At 41.7% G+C, this 19,636-nt stretch overlaps 1 protein-coding gene across 5 annotated transcripts; it reads right to left on the bottom strand.

The window, feature by feature from the left end:
* Positions 1 to 3,610: 3,610 nt before the first annotated feature.
* Positions 3,611 to 19,636, bottom strand: SERPINB5 (serpin family B member 5). Of its 5 annotated transcripts, none has more exons than XM_035552647.2 (7): positions 18,546 to 19,636; positions 12,829 to 13,003; positions 10,300 to 10,437; positions 9,173 to 9,290; positions 7,947 to 8,089; positions 6,315 to 6,482; positions 3,611 to 5,052 (listed from the first exon to the last, which is right to left on the bottom strand). In XM_035552647.2, the coding sequence occupies exons 2-7, from the start codon at positions 13,000 to 13,002 to the stop codon at positions 4,660 to 4,662; spliced, it is 1,134 nt and encodes a 377-aa protein (XP_035408540.1). In that variant the 5' UTR covers position 13,003; positions 18,546 to 19,636; the 3' UTR covers positions 3,611 to 4,659. The 5 variants fall into 5 exon arrangements, with proteins under 5 accessions (XP_035408540.1, XP_035408539.1, XP_050564394.1 ...); XM_035552646.2 differs by lacking the exon at positions 18,546 to 19,636 and adding an exon at positions 13,296 to 13,608; XM_050708437.1 differs by lacking the exon at positions 18,546 to 19,636 and adding an exon at positions 13,385 to 13,585.

Here is a 19,636-nt window from a genome sequence, read left to right as displayed (position 1 = left end):
TGGGAAACACGTGAGCTTTGTGTTGCCTGCAGCCATTTCTCTCTCTCAGGTACAGAGCCAGCTTTATGTGTTTGGAAGGATTTTAATTAGAGAGGGGAAGAAGTATTTCCTTGAACTGTAAAAGGAATCCCCAGCCAGGGGGTATTCTTTTAAATCTTTGGAGCTAAGAATGAAAGGTGGCCAGGAGAGGCTGATCACATAGCTTATGTCCCCAGCATGCAGTGAGATGCAAGCAAAGAGATGGGAAGCATGGAGCTGCACAAGTATTTGATCTCTCCTCACCAGCACCACTGAGCTCTGCTGCAACACTGGGTTAGGGCAGCAGGATTCAGGGGTTAAAAGTCCTCTTGGGCTGTACGTGTCGTTGCAACACTGAAATTTTTCTGTCTTTCTCACTTTTTTTCCTATCAAGCATAAAACTGTATTTGGATTCATAAGATATTTGAGGGATCAGATGTTGTGAGGAGAGAAAGGAGAAAGAAGGAAGGTCTCCCAGCCCTGTCTTGCCCTTCCCACACTGTCCTTCCAGGCGCAGGGCTGAAGCTGGACCACTCTGCCTCCAGCCCAGCTCCCACCAGCTTTGCTCCACCCTGTCTCTCGGCAAGGGCTCAGCCCAGCTGCCAAGGCTCCACAGCCCAACAGAAAAGAAGGATTCATAAATAATGTGAAATATGGTAATAAAATGGGCGTTCTTTTTCTTGTATTATTTTCCTCACTTTTTTTTTTTGATTCCATTTGCTATGCACTTTGTTTGCTTTTCCATCCTTCATGTTTCTGTAGGGCTTTTTTTTTTTTTTTGATCTTCTTGCTCATTTCTTTATCTTTTTTTTATTTATTTTGAATTTATTTATATTTCTTTCCATATATTGCCTTACCCCTTCTGTTCTCCACATCTCTTATCTTCTTCTGCCTTTATGAGTCCTAGCTATTTTCCAGTGACTATTTTTGAGTATCGTTCACTACTTTCCTTCTTCCAGACTCTGTGCTTTCTCTGTCCCTCTTTTAATAACACTGTTCCTCCACTTGTTGCTTTTATTTACTCTGTGTATTCCCTCAGAACTCCCTTGCCATCCGCTTAACCCCTTTGCCTCAGGACATGTCACCATAGCTGCAAATTCTGTCTTTTCTAAGCCCTTAGGAGTTCGAAACTGCATGGCTTTTCCAGTGAGGCTAATTGTTTGTATGCAGCATTTTTCAAGTTCCAAAACCCACTGCCCTTCTCCATAAACAGTTCCTGCTACCACAACACATTAAAACGTATCGGCTCTCTTCTACAAAACGCTGGGAGCAGGAAGTGAGTAATGACTGTACAGCTGAGCAAGTGGTGAGGTGACTAGACACATAACACTGCAGTTTGCAACTGCCTGCAAAAGCCAGCCGTGGCTTGCTTTTTTCCATCAGGCCAGCCACCCATCATTGGATAGCAATGCTGTGTTGAAAGGTGAGGTGGAGTAACTTGGCAGTCTGAGCAAGCCCTCACTTATGTTCACTTTCTCCATTGTAGCCAACGCCTTCCAGCACGTAAGCATTTCTATACACAAGCTCCCACACACGTTTTCCCATGTCCTCCCATGCAATTTCTTGCCCATGGCCCAGAGGCCAGAATGGGCAGAACTGAACAATACTCCGTAATGGCATTTCTCACATCAGCAGGAGCCCTTCTGATACCTCTCCCTCACATGCGGCAAGATAAATAGGTTTTACATTGGGACTTCTAAATGTCCACAGGACAGGAAGGGTCTAGGAAACAGGACTGGCACACTTGAGTGCAATTTCTAAATAGAACAAGGATTACTGCGTAGCTCTCCTTTTTGGCTACACAGGGTCCAGTACACTAAAAGCGTGAGGCTTCAGGGGCTCATGAACACAGATCATCACAACTCTACCTGCAACTGCACTTTCTGGCCCACCATGGGCTATTTGGCCTTAGTTTGTGCCGTAGCTGATCTGGTCACCATCTATGCTTGACTCCTTAAGACTACGCTGTAGTGCAAGCCTAACATCTTATCTGAACTCATTTACTAGGCATTGGCATATTATATAGTATTAACAAAGCATGATTAAACATTAGTCTAGGCCCGTGTGGGCCTGCTAGTAGGAAATAAGAAATATGGCAAAATGTAGAGAGAAGAAGCAGAAGTGGAAAATGAACCAGAGCTTTTCACGACCAGTAAATGGGTTTGCCTTCTGTAGGCTAAGATAGCTTCTTATCTGAAATATCTGCTTGCCTTGCATAGGCTGGGATACCTTGGCATTAGTCAGGAGCTGAAGAAAGATAGGCCGCACCTTGAGGCAGTGCTCCTGCGTGCTTTCATGGGATAGCCCTTCCTGGCAAAGGCATCGACAAGGAGGTCCCTGAGAAGATGTGCTTACGTAAATGTGTGTGGATGCAGTAAGCGATCTGATCAGCTGTTAAACAGAGTACGAGCTGCATTGAATGAAGACTGGCTCCTGCACTGGAATATTTTCGGAATCTGGAAAGGCTGAGAGAGTGATATCTGGGCTTTTCTCCTTCAGGAAATCTCATCCAGGCAGAAAAAGAGGGATGGGGAGATCTGCCAGAGGTTTTCATCAGTCTCGCAATAGTAGCAGTAAGTGGGATACAGCCTGCTGGATACCTGGAACTACTAGACCACAAGTCACTGTCCAAATACAGACAAACTGTACAGATGGCAGGCAAGTAGTCCACCTTACCTACATACAGACTGCCTGTGAAACTGCTAGTCAGCTGCTGTCAACCCCATGCATGATGCCCTGACCTATGGGAGAATCAGTAGACACCACAGTGATGACAACACTACATAACTCCAATCCCACCCTCTAAAACAGATCAGACTATGATGGAGCATATAAAACATTTTCCAGACACTCAGTTAGCACTGAAGCTATTGAGCTAGTAAAGATCTTTGCAAGCAATTCCCTCTTAGACAGAATGGACTGAAAACTAATTGTTATGTATTGCGTTCTTCCTCTGATTTCTATCCATGTTTTGGAACACTTGATAAACATCAGTGAAGACCCCCAGATGTCTGCATGGACTCACCTCCCATTGTTTTTGATGGGAGTTAGTCCCCTCAATATCTTCAAAGATATGGATCAATGACTCCAGTTAACCCTCTGATATTAAAATATGTTAGATCCCATTAAAGGCCCGCAGGAAGCAAATTGGTGAAAGCACTTAATCATTGTCACTAAAGGCTACTCATGGTTTGGTAAGGTCAAACAGCAAACAGAACTCTCTCCAAATTCATAATAGCCACTGTGCTGCTCTCTGGTGAGAGAATAGAGGAATATGTACTAAAGGTTGCATGTTCCCATTTAGAAATCTCTTTCTAGTTTCTTTCAAAATTGAAGAACCAAGAGGAATGCTCAGTTAAAATGACCCCTTTTTGAGGATACGTAATTGAATTCACTATATATTTTGACCAGCTAGCAACATAATCTTTACTGTGAGCTATTATCATGTGGTCCAAAAGGGCAATTCAGACACAGATTTAGTTTTCTTTTTTTATTATCTAAGTAAGTCTGTTCATTTCAGTTCCTATCACCTATTGAAGGTCAAGAGTGAATGACAACAGACTGACACTGGAGGTACTGCAGACATTTGACACAGGTTTTGTAGTGCTTTATTCTGAACAGTGGTTAGGTAAATCAGTACTGAACATATGCAGCAGGAAGTCTTTAGATAGAAATGAAATCTAATTATCATGATTTCATATGGAATTTGTAGACTGGTAATTACCATGTTAATCTCACTCAAGTCGATGTCCTTGTTTCTTGTACCTCTGAGGTTAAGTAATTGTGTGGAGACTCCTTTAATGCTGAATCCAGAACTAGAACTGACAAATAATCTGTGCCTGAAAAGTGTGGCACTTCTAGTATTAATCCATCCGATTTCTATGATAGAATTGCATAACTTTCTTTTTCTCAGGATATATGTAACAGGGCTCCTCTTAGCTGCAGTGAACTAGTCCCCTCTGCCATGTCTGAAGGAGAATGAATGAAAAAGTCCCACAAAGTAGAGTCCAAACTCCCCAGCCTATGAACTGATGTAGCTCATGCAGAAGAGTGTTCTAGGTGTATATTCTCATTGCCTCTTGCATCCATAGGTGCAGCTGCTGTTTCACAGATGTGATCTCTGGTGCTAGCTGCACTGCTTCACTGTACGTTAGCAGGGTCCAGCAGGGCACCCTGGACCACCAGACTGTAGCCAGGTACAAGAGGAGGGCTATCGCACCACGTGTCCATGTTTTCCCCTTTTCGGCAGTAGGAATCCACAGAGTGTGGGTCTCAAGGGAGAGTGGAATGAAGCTCTTCCTCCCAGAGCCCCTCCCAACTCTCTGTCTTTCAAAAATAGGTTCTCAGTTCACTTTGTTTTGAGAGAAAGATGTCATAGAGGAACAAAATATACTTGTGGCTGAGGCTGGGATACTTGGTAACATATCACGTGTTCTCCACAGTGGGAATCCTTCAGCTTAAGGGGATGAAGCAAAAAGAGAGAAACGAGTTGTGCTGCATATGTAGAGTACATAGTATTACCCTGCTGATATATGAACCTCTTAGATTTCCTTTCAAAGGTGATAGTCAGGACGCCAAGCTTTACAGGAACATGCATCACCATAAATGTAATTGTGCTTTTTCATAATTAAAATGCCCTCCTTAAGGGGAACAGAATCTGCCTGAAAGAATCACGTTGCGAGTTTTGTTGTGCCTGAACAAAAAGATAAACGGATGGTCAGCTTTGAATTCATCTTTGTGTTGCAGAATCCGATATCCTGGTACCTCTAGAGACTCGCCACCTTGTTCATTTACTTCTAAGGAGACTTTGTGGATGATCTTTGACAAAACCACACCTTTGGTCTCGCACATCTCAGAGAAATCTGATGCACTCTCATTAAAGACATTTGTCATGCCCAGGCTTTCCAGAAGTGGCTTCAGGTCGTAATCACCTTCCACGCTAAATTTTGGAAGAAATACATTCACTTTGGTGTTGGCCATCATGCTGGGATTGGTCCACTGTAATAGTGTCTCGGGGGTGAGTGCCTTTTCCAGCTGAAGACATAAAGGAACAAAAGAAATTAATATGCAGTCTAAGGAAAATGAGAACAAAAAGACCATTCCTGAACTCACCACTCACACACACACACACACACACAAAAAAAAAAAAAAAGACCAAAAGGCAATTTTTGCTTTTGAATTCACAACGGTTGCATTCAGGATTATTTTATACTCGTAGTTATATTGTTGTAAATATGATTTAATTCATAGGATAGGCTTCCAGAACAACTCTATTGAATGTGCCCCTTACAAACTTTTGCTATGCAATCATCTCAACGACCACATGAAGGAATCCAAGACAATCCCTACCCAGGTTACACACAGCAGACTGGCAGATCCAAAAGTCTCAGTTTATGACCCTATAGAGTAATGAAATTGCTGGTATTTGGGACAGAAAATGACTCCAAATACAGAGCCTGCTCTTGATCTATGATGCTGCTGACTGAACAATTTTTAAAGCTGGGGAAAGAGGAGGCAGAATTTGGGGCCAAAACAAATTGCTATCAGGAAAGGACTCACTTGGATTTTAAAACATGCATATTCTGTAATTTATTCCTATATATGAAAGTATCTTACAGCTCTAAGGACAGATTCATCCTGCCTTGAAAATGTATGGACAGTTGCAGCAAATTACAAACGAGACCTGCGCAATCATCTGTCTTGCTCCTTAACCTTTGAAGAGAGGTGAAAATATGTTCTATAATATTTACAGAGAAATGATAAATGAAATATTTGTTCTTTAGGAAATGACTTATTTTCTTTCAAATTTGTTGTGCAATTGTAATTAAAAGGGCTCTATTAAAGACACCTCTGCTCAAACTAAAATTTAGAAAAGTGTAAGGTCTTAGTAAAATAAATCACTGATACATGACAGCTGAAAAAAATGAGGACAGAGGAATAAATAAAGACAGCACTACTGAATAACTAGTAAATATGACTTTAAGCACTGTAAGAGCAAAAATCTTAAAATGCAAATTAAATCTTTAGGCCAGATTTTCAAGGAATCTGTATTTACTTAAAGTTCATCGTGTGCACCTTCTGTACTTTATACTGTCTTCTGTGCATACTCTACCTAAAACAAAGCCTTTGTCATGGCCTCACACTTATCCAAAGCAGAAATTATGATATTACAAATATAAGGAAAAAAGCAGAATGAGAAGGTAAATTCTGAGGAAACTTAGTTTTGGTTTCCTTCTACATAGCTTTTTTTTTTCTTTTTTTACAAGCATTATATCAATACTGTTTTTTACTCTCACCTGTTCCAAGCCAGTTGTCTCATCTTCAATGTCTTTGGGCAGCAGAATGAGCATGCTTATATGTTTGTTAAGGCACGGAAGTTCAAGAATCGCAACATTTAATTCTTTTACATAGCCCAGGCAAAAAGTAGCTTCCAGATTCATCATTTGCACTGGTTTAGTTTCAGTCTGCAAAACACAGAGGAGACAATCTAGCACTCCTTTTAATTCATAGAGGAGACTGTGACAGAGGAAAGTTTGCAAGCTTGCATGGAAGAGGTACATTGAATCACCATCAAGAAATTTGTTGACTTTCATAAGTAATGATATCAGCTTTATGAAACCCTTCCAGTAAAAGCTGCTGGCTCTTTAAAGGTGACAGCTTTCCAAAGCAAAGTGGAACAGAATTCTGCTTAACACAACAACAATATATTGGGGATGTGCCTTAAAAGAGAAATTTACCTAATATCAGTGGCCTTCCTGCCTGTTTCACTGAAAGCTACAAATTACGCTGCCTACAGGGTACCAAGCAGTGGGTACATCTTAACAGTGAAGGTCAAGCTGTTCAATACACGTAATTGATATTTTTGTTTAGGGGCTGAAACACAATAAGAAGAAATTTCAGGCTTACCTAAAGCCAAATGCCTTTGTTTTCCATGGATGAAATAAACCAAAACAAAACAAAAACAAAACTTTATTTCACAAGGAAGATTTACAAACTGTTCTGTTCATCTGAAAACTCTTTTTAAAATTCAAATTCAGTAGAAAAAATGTTAAAATGTTTTAGAAAAAAAGAAGATGCTTTTACACTTTAAAAATTTATTGTTAATTTTGTCATCTGAAAAACTTTTTTGGTTAAAGCTGTTGTCTGATGTGGAAACATGAATGTTTTCAGTGAAACTGAAACTCTAACTCTTCTCATGCACATATATACATATTATCGGAACACTCTCTTTATCTCATAAATGTTGTCCAGTTTTATATCCTGGTTTCAAGCTGCCTAATCACAATGTTCATCACTGATCACAAATTCCTGAACGCAAGAGCCCCATGTGCTGCACTCATTCAGCCCCAAGCAGGGCTGATATGCAGAGGGCTGTGGTCCTGAGCCTGACTGGAAAGAGGGAAGTTGATGAGGATCCATCCCTGTAGAGGTGGGCACAAAGCCACACACCTAAGGGGTGCACTCAAGAAGGCCCATGCTGTGTGTAGATGTTTCACTAACTCTGTGACCATGAGAAATGCAACGTTTTGTGCTTTTCCCCTGATAGTCTGGGGTTGCATCATCTGGTACAGGCTACAGGCTCTTGGGAGCATCTACCTGTGAGAACGTGCATCTTTTTGTTGCAGGCAATGGCTGCTTCTGATCGCTTGTACTCAGCAGCTGTTGTCTAAATGCACTAACAGGATGGTCTGTTTTCACATTAAGCCTTTGAAAGATGGATGTGAAAGCATCAGCAAAATTTTAAACCAACATGACTAGAAAACTGGTTTAGCTACTCTTACAACATCCTATAGGTTTTGATATAAAGTCTAAGAATGCCATGGTAATAATCAACATTTCTCATTTTCTCTTGCTGGGATTTCCTTAGCTCAAGGTTGGCAAACATTCATTTCAGTGGAAATGGTAGTCTTTATTTTTTCGGAACATACCTTGTTGACTTTAAAAGGACATTCTTTGATCTCTGCTTCTGGGAACTTCTTCATCCAGTTTGTGACAAAATAAGCTGCATTAACTAGGAGGATCTGAGTCTGGTCACTTACACTATCCTCATTCAAAATATTCTCCATCTTGCCTGTGAACATGTTTAAACTGGTTGTTAATACAATACATTACCAACATATCAGTTGCTTTGCCTGAATATGAAAACAGTTTACTGAATTAAATTATTTATGTACTGCATCTCACAGATAAGAATTTTAATCTAAACAGAAATCCCAAAAAGAAGCACCTAATCCTCCCACTGCAGCTGAATGCATAAAATGGAATTTGGCATCAAGACAGATCTTCCAAATTATATTTTTTCTTGGCTTATATGGCATGGAATCAAAAATATGTCTACTGCTTTTGTTTAGTACTTTAAAGAAGGTACTGAATTTTCAGTGAAATTCAACAGATGTAAACAACAAAGTATCTGTCATTTGGAGAGCAAGACTTGAAGGGAAGTTCCAGATTAGATTCTACTCATTTCTGGAGTGACATGTGAGAATAAAATAACCTGAATAACAAGAAATACTGTTCTGACTACAGTTCATAACCAAATACTGCTATGGATTTCAAAAAAGAGTATGCAATTCTTCCCTTCCTCGCTCTGTTTTGGGTCTTTTCAAACACTGACATAAGAGACACTGAATTTGGAGCACTGGGGATGCAAGTCTTCATTGATTCATGAATTGCACAGGCAGTGCAGCGTACTTCCCCATGGCCACCTGTGCCAGTTTGGGATGGACCAGAAGTGGCTCACACACCTATGTTTTCATTTTTGCACCACACGAGGGCAATAGGCAGCAACCACCCCTGGAGCTACCTGCAAACAGGCTGTGCACAGGCATTGGTGTCAGATGTTTGCAAAGGTCCACAGCCAGGAGCCGTTGTTGTCCCAAACTGTCCTGCTGAAGTAACATATGAGCAGCAGCTTTGCCCAAAGCTAATGCAACTTCCGTCTCACATTTTTGCCTTCAGAAATGCTGCAGCAGTAAAGTTAATGATTTCAAAACATGCTAACATGGCTAATCCTCATTAATCCAAATAATAGGTGTAGTCCCACTGCTTTCACTATATATTTATTTCTAAAAGCATTAGTCAAGAGATGTCACAAGGATAAGGATCTCTTTCTTCAAAGAGGTAAGCAGCATCCCTGAGGTTAAGCCATACTCACCATCAGTTAGCTCTGAGAGAGATTTGTTGATCTTCTGTCGGGTTTCCTCAGTTTTTTCTTTGAACTCCACTAGTTCCAGCTCAGATGGAAAAGGCCTCTTTGTAGAGTTGACAAAGTCCTGAAAGAGACGAGGTATCAAAGCCAACCTTGGTTAAATGCTGTTTATTCAACAGCTCTTTACACAGCCCGCGACATCAGCATCCCGAGCTTCACCACGGGGTAGCTGGAGAGTTTATTAGAAAGGACACCTAGTGAATAACAGCGGGTGACAACCAGGATGCACAGATGCATCCAGCAGATCGCTCCCAAGATTGTCTTCAGTCCAGTGGCATTACAGCAGCTGCTAAAGTAACTTTGATACTGCAGGAGAGAGCACGATGCCCAAGTTTGAAAGGACAGGCCGAGATAAAGGCCACAGGCTGCTCACATTGCGCCTGTCCTTGTCAGATGAGACATTTATTGCAGTGGATGGGAATTGACCTTTGCTGTAGCAGGGACTGAAGGACTGGCAATCTGATTATAGCATCATTTAAGCAGGTTGTGAGTTTCCTGAAACATCTCTTTTAGGCTGAAGTCACCCTTGCTTGGGGCCTACTCAACTCTGAGAAAACAAACACAACATTCTTCTCAGTTGTTTGCAAGGTTCTTAAGTTATAAGGTCAAATAACACCTTCACCACTTGTGTTGTTTCAGTAGCCAGTCTTCTGCCTCCTCGGATAGATTAAGAAAACTACAGTTTATGCAGTAATTACTTGGGTGTGTGAAGTAGACACACACTTGCACCAGCACCTTCTTTTTAAACTCCTTTTCAGTCATACTTGCAATGCAAAGACCTTGATGTGGCATAGAAGTTATATTGCATTCAAAACCTACTGCGCCTACTGACCTAAAGCATATTAATGAAAGAATTGCAAGTGTGGTAATAGTTGTGTAGCTTGAAGTCAAGCAGCTCACTCACCCTCCTACAAACTTTTATGGTAGCAGAGAATATTATGTTGTTCATCATCTGAGTTTAGTGAAGTAACAGACAAAAGTGAGATAATTTATTTTGAATAAGATTGAAGCCTGACACCATAGTGCCTCAACACGTTGGCCAAGCAATTCAAGTTCTTTTCTGCAGTACTTACTGTGGTAGGACTGAGAGACTTGTCTACAAAGAGCCGTTTGACCATTTTCAGTGCAAAGAAAGAGCTGAGCTTGGAAACATCTGAAGTTACTGTTTGAAACCCAAAAGAAACATCTTTGACATCTTGTAAATGGAGCACCTGTTAATGAACATAATAAAATACTGAGCATCTTTCTTTTTGTCATCTAAACATTCCTAACAGCTTGGCAATGAGCAATGCCAGTTTGTGACCAGAGCTGTGGCTTTTTGTATTTAAGCGAACAACACAGGCTTCTCACTGTTATTTATTACTCAATAACCATTCATTTAGTTGACGTCCTCACAATATCTAAAAACTTGAACCTACCAAAGCTTTAACCAAACATGCTTCTCTCCTGCCACCAGTCCAAAGAAATCCATAGAGCTGTTCATGCTAGCAATGTGACTTAGTTGATCAAACAACTGCAGTGTGGAGTTATAATGTTTTCACCAAACTCACATTCCGGTCCAAAACTCTGGAGGTTATAGGCCAGACAAATAAGGGTCCCAGTTAGTCTCCTTTCTCGAAGTAGATGACCCCTTTAAAAAATGCTCTCCAGATCACCAGGTTTTCCAATTGCTGTGACTACCACATGACATCACATGATATTTCAGCAAAAAAAAATGATCAGATATCTCTGTGTGTGTTGGCAGACAGAAAATGAGCTGGAGGTGGGGCTGCTGACCCACACTTGGCCACCCGCCAGCTCCTGGGAATCGCAGGGACAGCTCTAGGAAGCTGTGGGATGACCTAAAACTCTCTGCTTTCAGGTGCCTGCTTGTTGCAAGGTCCTCGATGGTGGCTGTGCCTTGGCCACCCCTCAGTGTCCTCTCCTCACCTGGCTCATGGGAGCAGAAGGAAGTAAGTTCCCAAGCACACAGCAACAGCCAAACTCCACAATCGTTTTCTCATAAATGACTTTCTAAATTTATTTCCCTCTCCTCCAACACTTTTGTTTCTTCATATGTTACGTGCAGAAAGCCTTTGAGTCTGGTAACTATGTTTGGGGAGACACCTCCGCTACTGCAACTTGTCTGCCTGGCAAAGCTTTTAGCACAAGTTTGTTCACTGATATTCCAGAGTAAGACTGCCAGTCTCACTGCTTCTGTATCTAGTGCTTAAAACCCAAACATAAGATCAGGGACAGGCAGAAGCTAGAATACACATGGAAAATAGAAGATAATACATTAAAAATAAAATAAAATAAAATAAAATAAAATAAAATAAAAACATAAAATTAAATAACATAACATAAAATGCATGTTCTCATCTGTATCTGTAGTCAGCACTTTTTATATACCACTTGAGAAATGTGAAACGTAAGTGTGCTTGTGTAACAGAATGGCGTTTGTGGACATGGATAGTAAGTTATTACAGGATGGTTCAAAGCAAATTGCAGACACAAGTGAAAATGAAATTAAGCAAAGGTTAATATTTTGAACTCTCCCATTAGAAAGAGAGTGCTTGAATTTTGAAATGGTGAGAAAGATGTGGGCTGTCATTAAATTAAAAACTAGAAAAGAAAAAAAAAACTAGAGTTCTTTTTTAATGTCTTAAAAAAAAAAAAAAAAAAAAGGAAAAATCTGCAGTACCCAGAGATCTCTGCAGGTCTATTGCTGTGCAGCTGTGCAAATAGGACAAGGCTCATTGTAATCTGTGGGATGAGAGGGGGCACAGGAGGCTGCGCTCAGGCTAGGTGCCATCAGTGAATGAGAAAGCACAGGGAGGAATTCCTAAAGGAGGGAAAATGTATTCAAATATGTAGAACGTCCCTCAGAGCCAGCTGATAATCAGAGTATAAACACACGCTGAATTTGCTTCTCATTCACCTCTGGCTAACTGCGCAGTCTGTGGGCACCCTCACTGGGACAGAAAGAAGCTATGTAAATCCCAGCTCTCGCAGAGGCAGCCGTGCAGTCTCCCCATGCCACAGGGCGACCTCGATCAAGTGATTGCCTCATCACCGTGATGCTGCTTCATCATGTTGTAAACCCCTTGAGCACCACAAGCTGCTTGCAAGGCAAAACACGGCTTAAGTTGTGCCTTCTTCGACTGTGTTAGCTTCCTCTTAGCTGTGTGGCGGGACAAAGGGGAAATGTCACAGACAGGGCAGCTAGGAATGCTTGGCAATGGCAAAATTATTTCTGATTCTGTTAAGCTTAAGCGTTCCTGAATAATCACAAAACAATTGTCCAGAAAATGCAGTGATCTTGGCAGTGACCTGCAGCCACAATCAATAATGTGTTGAAAGGAGTCAGGGCTTTAACACAACTCTTGAGGACTCTGCCATGTCCCTTTCCACCTTGTACATGCCTGAGAAAGCCTTTCTCTTTACCCCAGTGATTTTCAACCTTTTTGGTTGTGTAGGCCCATGTGGTGTGGAACCATTCAGGAATTTCAAGCGGACAGTTTGCAGCCTGTTTCTGTACAACAGTAGCAAGAATCAATAAGAAAGCCGTCTCCAACAGCCGCATAATTTTGCAGCCACAGAGCGGGATGCCAATGTCTCACCTGTTTCATCTGGTCTGCAGTGTCACCTTTCGTAGCTTTATACGCCAGAGCCAGGGACGTTGAGGTACACAGGGGGGCAAAAATAATATTGGCTGTTTTGTCCTTCTCACATAGCTTTTTGAACATGTCAACTGCAAAGGCAGTGTTTGCTAGTTGCAGAGCATCCATCGTCATCCTGAAACAGAAAAGGACAATGATGACTCACAGAGTCAGCTCCTGCTGGCCAGGTCACTGGTTTCCTTGCTGAAGGAGGTTGGACACCAGTGTGGGGATGGGGCAGCTCGAACCTACAGGGAGAATTAAAAACAGCCTGACCAAGCCCGCCCAGCTTCAGCAGCTCCTGAGGAGCAGGGAAAGTCTCATCCATGATGAACTGAGGTAATGCGAGTGCTTCAGTAAAAGCTGTCACCATCAAGTGACAGCTGGCAATGCCACGTGTTATGTGGAGCCAGTATTACCAGATGCACCTGGTTAGGGTGACCCACGCACATAGAGTCCAATTGGATCGCATATGAATTTAATCTGTTTTTAATTGATACTCTTAAAATGTGCCGACCTACAAGGTACTTTGCCTATGCTCTGGGCTCCCCTGGCACACAAGCAGGCCTTTAATAGTCTTTCTTAATAGTCATAATCTTTCCTGTCTCTTGCTTCATGGCTAATTGTTCATTAAGCTTTAGCTTTGGTACATGTCCTTCCTCCAAGGGATGATTCCCCATTCTCCCTAGCCTTGCTAGAAGTCTCCAGAAAGCTGTCTGGTCCTGTAGGATGAGATTGTCCCAGAAACTTAAGGGATTTGGCCTCCTACACAAATACTGCTGTGTGCCCACTCATCACTTACAATGTTTTAACTGCAAATATTTTCCTAGCATTTCTTAGTAACTGCAATTGCCACAGGGCTGTTTGCTGATCTGTGCAGGCAGGAATGGAAAGGGTGGTGCCCAAGGGACAGTCATAGTAGTCCATGTTCTGGCAAAGCCACGAAGCATTCCCATCTTCCAGACTGCTTTCAGATATCTGACATCGTACTTTGGTGTAAGCCCATATATGTAGATTCAAGCTAACAAGTTAACCACAGAATTTCAGTCAATATCATTTCTGGCTTTAGACCAGCAAGTACACGGATGATGATTCCATTGGCTTAGTGAGTTTGACAGTATCCTGCCCCCAATATCATGTGTCCCTAAAGAAAGGTAATCTGATAAATTGGTGTTAAACAGCTTTGTCAAAGCTACTGAAAGGACAGGAAGGAAAAGGAAAAGACAAATGCTGGGTAATGCTTCAAAAGAGCAAAGATTTCACAAGGAATCCAAAAGATGTCTTCAGCATTTGCTCTCTCCAGGAAAAATGGTAAAACATTGGAATTAATATGGCACAGAAGGATGATTTAGAAAGTTGTGTTCTTATCTAAACACGTAGATATGCTCACATTTCAGAGTCTGACACTGAAGATCTAGGGGTTCAGTTTTATCCAACTATGAACAGGAAAGTCAGTTATTTCTTTGTAGCATTACCTTGGTAAGAGGTTTACTGATCTTTTGAGAAACACCTTAAGGTCAGGGATTTCTCTCAAATGACTGACTACTTAATACTGCAGTTTCAAACATTTACTTACCTAGATCATATCATTTGCTTCCTAGGCAGGAAAGATCTCACCGAATGAAAGCAGTGAGGTATGAGAAGACAGAAATGGGAAAAGGGGACATATGGGCAGGAAACTGTCTCCATAAGATACCTTTTCTGACCAGTCACTCTCGTGCCTGTTTGGAGTGGCATTCTGAATGAGAAAAATCTCCTATTTAGGTGCACGTGTCATACTACCCAAACTTTGCTGAATATTTGACATTATTGTACAGAGAAGTTGTAGCAGTTTTGGTAGTTGACAGCAGTGACTTCTGAAATAATCTCTGGTATCTATAAATTTTTATGGAAATAACAGAACATGTTAGTATTTGCCTGCAACATAGTACAGAAAACTTTGATTAGAAAACTTCTTTTACAAAATGGATGTCTTTATTTTTATTTTAATTATTTTTTTATGCATATATTCTATCTATTTGGTAAAGCTTCTAGTTTATTTGCGGCTAAAAGTTCCTGTACAAAAGGTTATTGAAGTGCACCGCACAACCTAATTAAGTGACAAAAAGATACTGGCATAACACCAAGGCTTTTTAAATCCATGTTTGCAGAGCGCACTTACCCAGCACTGCACTCTCACAAAGTGCTCTGATTGTTGGTATTAGCAACAAACTATTTGCTAATCCCGTCCCACTGTGAAGAAAGTAATTCTTGAGGAGGGAAAACACTAAATATATATCACTGAAGAAAGTTCTCCCCACACAAAGATGAGGAGGAGGACGCTCTGCAACACATAGAGGTTTTGCAGGGACCCTACTACGAGGCTTTTCATTCAGAAAGGGTCTGTTCATCTTTCAGGAGCCTGGCAGCATCTAGAGCTGCTTCTTAATGAGAGATTATCCATGTGAGATCCCATTTTACAGTGTCAGCAGCCATCAAGAGGGTATCAGAGTGAGGTTTGGGAAACGTGTCTCAGAGACTTTATGGGTGTAAAATAGAGAACTAAGTGCCATCCCAGCACTGAAAGCACCCATCTCATTCCCATAGTCACAACTTCTCACACATAAAAGCAACTAATTACGAGAAAAGTCAAGCTTGCTAGAAACTATGGGCTCAGCACATACCCTAAAGGAGGAGAGAGCTTTGGGCAGAACAGTGTCAAAAGACAGGCTAAAACAAATATGAAGGCCTGGGACTGGTGCTGAGGGAGTCACTTGGAAGAGGGGCAAAGGAATAAATAGAAAATCATCCTTTGAAATGCCTTTCTGCACTTGCTCATCACAGATATGCACCTTTGTGTCTCCGTATGTCTTAAACTCCCTTGGATAGTCTGTATCTTTTATTTTTCCCCATTAACTCAACCTTTTTAAGGACCCACAAAGGGCCATGAGTACACAATCCATACATACACTTTCTCTGTCTCCTTCTCTCTCTCTCTCTCTCTTCACCCTCCCTCCTCAACCTCAGGTAAGAATTGAAGAACTGGGGCAAGTACCAACTTCCCAGGCACTTCTTACTGAGAAGACATTGGAAAATTACGCAAGGAACCAGGAATGTGTCATTCGACATCTACCACTCTCGTGAAGACAAACAATGCAGAGTTTCACAACGCAGAGTGATGCGTGCAATTTACCTGAGAAATATTTTGTTTGCTAGTGGGTTAGAATATCATTCTTTAGTGGTGACTGGACTGATACTATTCTATTTTGGCTCCCAGATCTTCCTTGCAGACTAAGAAAAAATACGCAATCGTAATCACTTTGAGCACTGCACGTTCCTTTCTCACTTCATGTTACAAATGCAATCCCGCCATTCTAACATTAACATTTTCAGTTATATTGGCAAATGAGCCTCCTGTGATATTAGAATGTGCGTGTGTTACCTGTGTTTCACTCTCTTGTGTTGCAAGAGATTGAGAGTACGGAAATCAAAAGGAAATCTTGAAAAATTAAATGACACTCTTTCTTATATGAGAGAAAAGCTGTACAAGAACTTAGGAACGCATCTCTTCTGTCCTCATTGGTAACTCCAATACTGCTCAAGCTGGATCATTTTCTACAAAGTTTCTATGCTCCTTTTCAGTGAGGAAAGGCAGAGGTATCCCATGGTGAAGCTCTTGTTCACCCAGTAACTGCTGATAATGTCAAAGCTTCTGTTGTGCTGAGTGAAACTATTCCTGGTAGCAAAGTGGCAAGGCTCTCCATTTTACCATTTCTTTCTTTTAGCAGTACTACTGAAATAATGCACATTCAGGGGATTTTGGTGGAAAAAAAATCTCAGTTTCACACTTATGCTTGAATAAGGGCTGGATAGCAAAGAATAATCTCTATCTCCCCATCTTTTTTAAATGCACCTAGTCAGGCTTTTTTTTTTTTTAATGCTCCATTTATTAATGATGCATGATATTTAGGAGCTCATGACACTCATATTCTTGAAAGAAATTTACTGTGTTAAATATTACAAAATCCTGAATCTCTTTAAAGACCTGTGCGTCCCAAGCCGTGTTAGTGTGGCCATTAAAGCAAGTTCCAGTCAGGTGAGAAGGGCTGAGGCTCCCATCGAGAGGAAAGCCCATTAGCTGCCCAATGAGCAGTCCCAGAAACCAGACACAGCTTCTGAGTCAGTAATCACAGGGAACCCTCACACAGGGAGGAGTCAAAAAAATTGGAGATGAAATTTTCAGAAGGCCTGCTGCATGGATTCTGCCCGAGTCCCTCCTTTCCCAGGAAAGCGGTATGTCAGCGTTTTGACAGAGGCCCGCGGCACTGTGGCACCTTCTAAGCACAGGTAGCCTGTGATCCACCCAGCTTTGCTTAAAACTGTGACGAGGCCACGGCGTTAGAGAAATACACTCAGATACAGAAGGGAGCTGAAAGGCTCTAGAACCAGCTTGGAAAAAAAATATTGTCTAGAGAGAAAGGCTTTGTTTACTATTTGCTTACTAAGAGAAAAGTTAAATATAGCTTATCTTCTAAAAAAATAATCAGGAGAGTAGCAATGCCTGTGTGGGAACCTGACAAGTCACGTCAGCTATATGGTAGGCACAATCTGATAAAGCAGCACAAGTACTTATTTTATTCTTGTCTTGGTTAAGGAGTCCCTGCAGGAGAGCGCGCCCGTGGCCGACAGAGAGTGAGAAGTGGTGGATGTGCAGTGCAGGGCTGGTCTCTGGGCTGTGCACCGGGAGGATAAATGATGTGAAACAACCCGAAGGTGAGGCACTCACCCTCGAAACCTGCTCTTTCAACATTTAATATGACCCCACTTCAGCTCTTGCTCAGAAAACACAAAACATAAATGATCTAAAAGACTCCGGTGACTCTTTTCCTTCTACTTGTACACAAATGACAACTCTCCACTGAGCAGGCTACCCAGCTATGTAACAAGGATGTGATTTCCTCCGAACAGACGTTTCTTTGAGGAGCACAAAATGCCGGACTGATGCTTTACTTCAGTGGGATCAGAGCATCCATAGTGTTGTGGAAAAAGCACTGTCAGCAACGCAGCCGGGAAAGACATGCCAAGAATTAAAGAGAGAAACAAGCCACCACAGTATGCTTTGTTGTGCCTCAACAGCCAGTGAATTCTTCAAATTGCATGGTCACACTGAAGATGAATTGGTAATTAGTAGACTTAAGCTCCTGTCCTTCACTTTAAACAAGTGAGGATTAGTCACTTGATTAATAAGTCAAAGCAAACAGAGCAGAGCATGCACACCCCTGCAGAAAACGAGAGGAATATTCCTTTGTAAATTTCCAAAACAGCCTAGGTTCTACTTAGAGACATGGAGCATTTTCACGGCATCTTATACGACCTGATTTTTCTGAAACAGGAACAGCCTTTTGCAATGGACAACAGGAGATGCACATACTCTAATAATTCCTAATGTCTCTGCAGTCTCACCTGCCAGAGACCCTACTCACCATTTGCAATGAATCTTTCCAGGGAGAAGAAATGTAGCTTGACAAATACAGCAACGTTGGGATGAAACCAAAATGTTTTAATTCCACCTTCAATTTCACATGCTATCTTTTTGAATGAGCTTCCTTCTCCTGCTCCCTCTACGCGACTATGTTTCACGTTAGCAATTAGTTAGGCATCAATTTTGGCATCAGAGGAAGAAAAAGCGCTGTACTTACTTTTCAAGGGTATAATCCTGGTATTCAATGAAATGGATACAGCACGAAGAACTAGCAACCTGTAGTGAAACGTTGCCGAGCAGAAGACTCTGTTAGCTTGCCTGCTCGCTGTCACCACTCCCACTTTCCCAACCGTAATTGCGTGCACACACTACCTCTTACTCTCGCTTTCTTTCTTCTTTTTTTTTTTTCCCCCCTTAATCATTCTTCATTGGAGGAGCAATATGATTCACACCAGAGTTGTCTTTGCCTGCCCTGCTACTGAGCAAACAACATGCTCCGGCAGGAAACAGCAGCCTCGGCATGTTGCCTTCAGCAAGTGCCCTGCAAAAGGCACCAGACAAGAAAGAGTGAAGGCTCCGAAAGAGAAGGTAGAACGATGGAGCAACTGAAAGACCTTCTGAGTAAAACCAGTGCTCCGGGTTACACTGGGATTGTCGCTATCTGTACAAAATTTTAATTGTGAAAAAGGCACTGAGGGAAGGCAAAAAAAACGTGTACTAGTGCATGGCTGGGCACCTTGTCTACGTGTGCACTAAGACAGTGCCTTAATGTTGTCTTTGCCTCTGCACAGGAGCAGACATCCCTGCTCAGTTTGCTGTCCCGCTGCTTGCTGTCCCCAGAGGTGGGAGGAAAAAGAAAGCCATGGCTCCTTTCCATCATTTCCAGGGCCCTGCATGCCTCTAGAGCACTAGTGTGCTACAAAAAAAAAAAAAAAAAAAAATAGTTGAGCTTGCTTTCAAGTTTGCCATGCTGGCATGCCCAGCTGCCCAAATGAAAAGGCTAGGAAACCAAAGGATGTGTTTTTCCTGACATCGTGCCTCCTTGGCGACAGTGGCAATGGGGAGCTGTTATCTCCTGGAACAACACATTCCTGTTTTGTTGTGGACATGAATCTCACCACGCCTTCCTGATCAGATCCCACTGATGTTTTCCAAAAGGCTCTTCAGCTCTTATTACCCAAAGGAAATCATATTTTCTTTTCTGCTGTGATGCAGATGTGGATCACCTTCACTCATTTACCAGACAGTGAATGCAATATTTGTATGCTTTGCCATAAGTGAATTCATAACAAATATAGGGTGTGGATA

This window comes from Cygnus atratus, chromosome 2 (genome assembly GCF_013377495.2).
Source record: "Cygnus atratus isolate AKBS03 ecotype Queensland, Australia chromosome 2, CAtr_DNAZoo_HiC_assembly, whole genome shotgun sequence".
NCBI lineage: Eukaryota > Metazoa > Chordata > Aves > Anseriformes > Anatidae > Cygnus > Cygnus atratus.
This window is presented reverse-complemented; position numbering and strand designations above follow the sequence as displayed.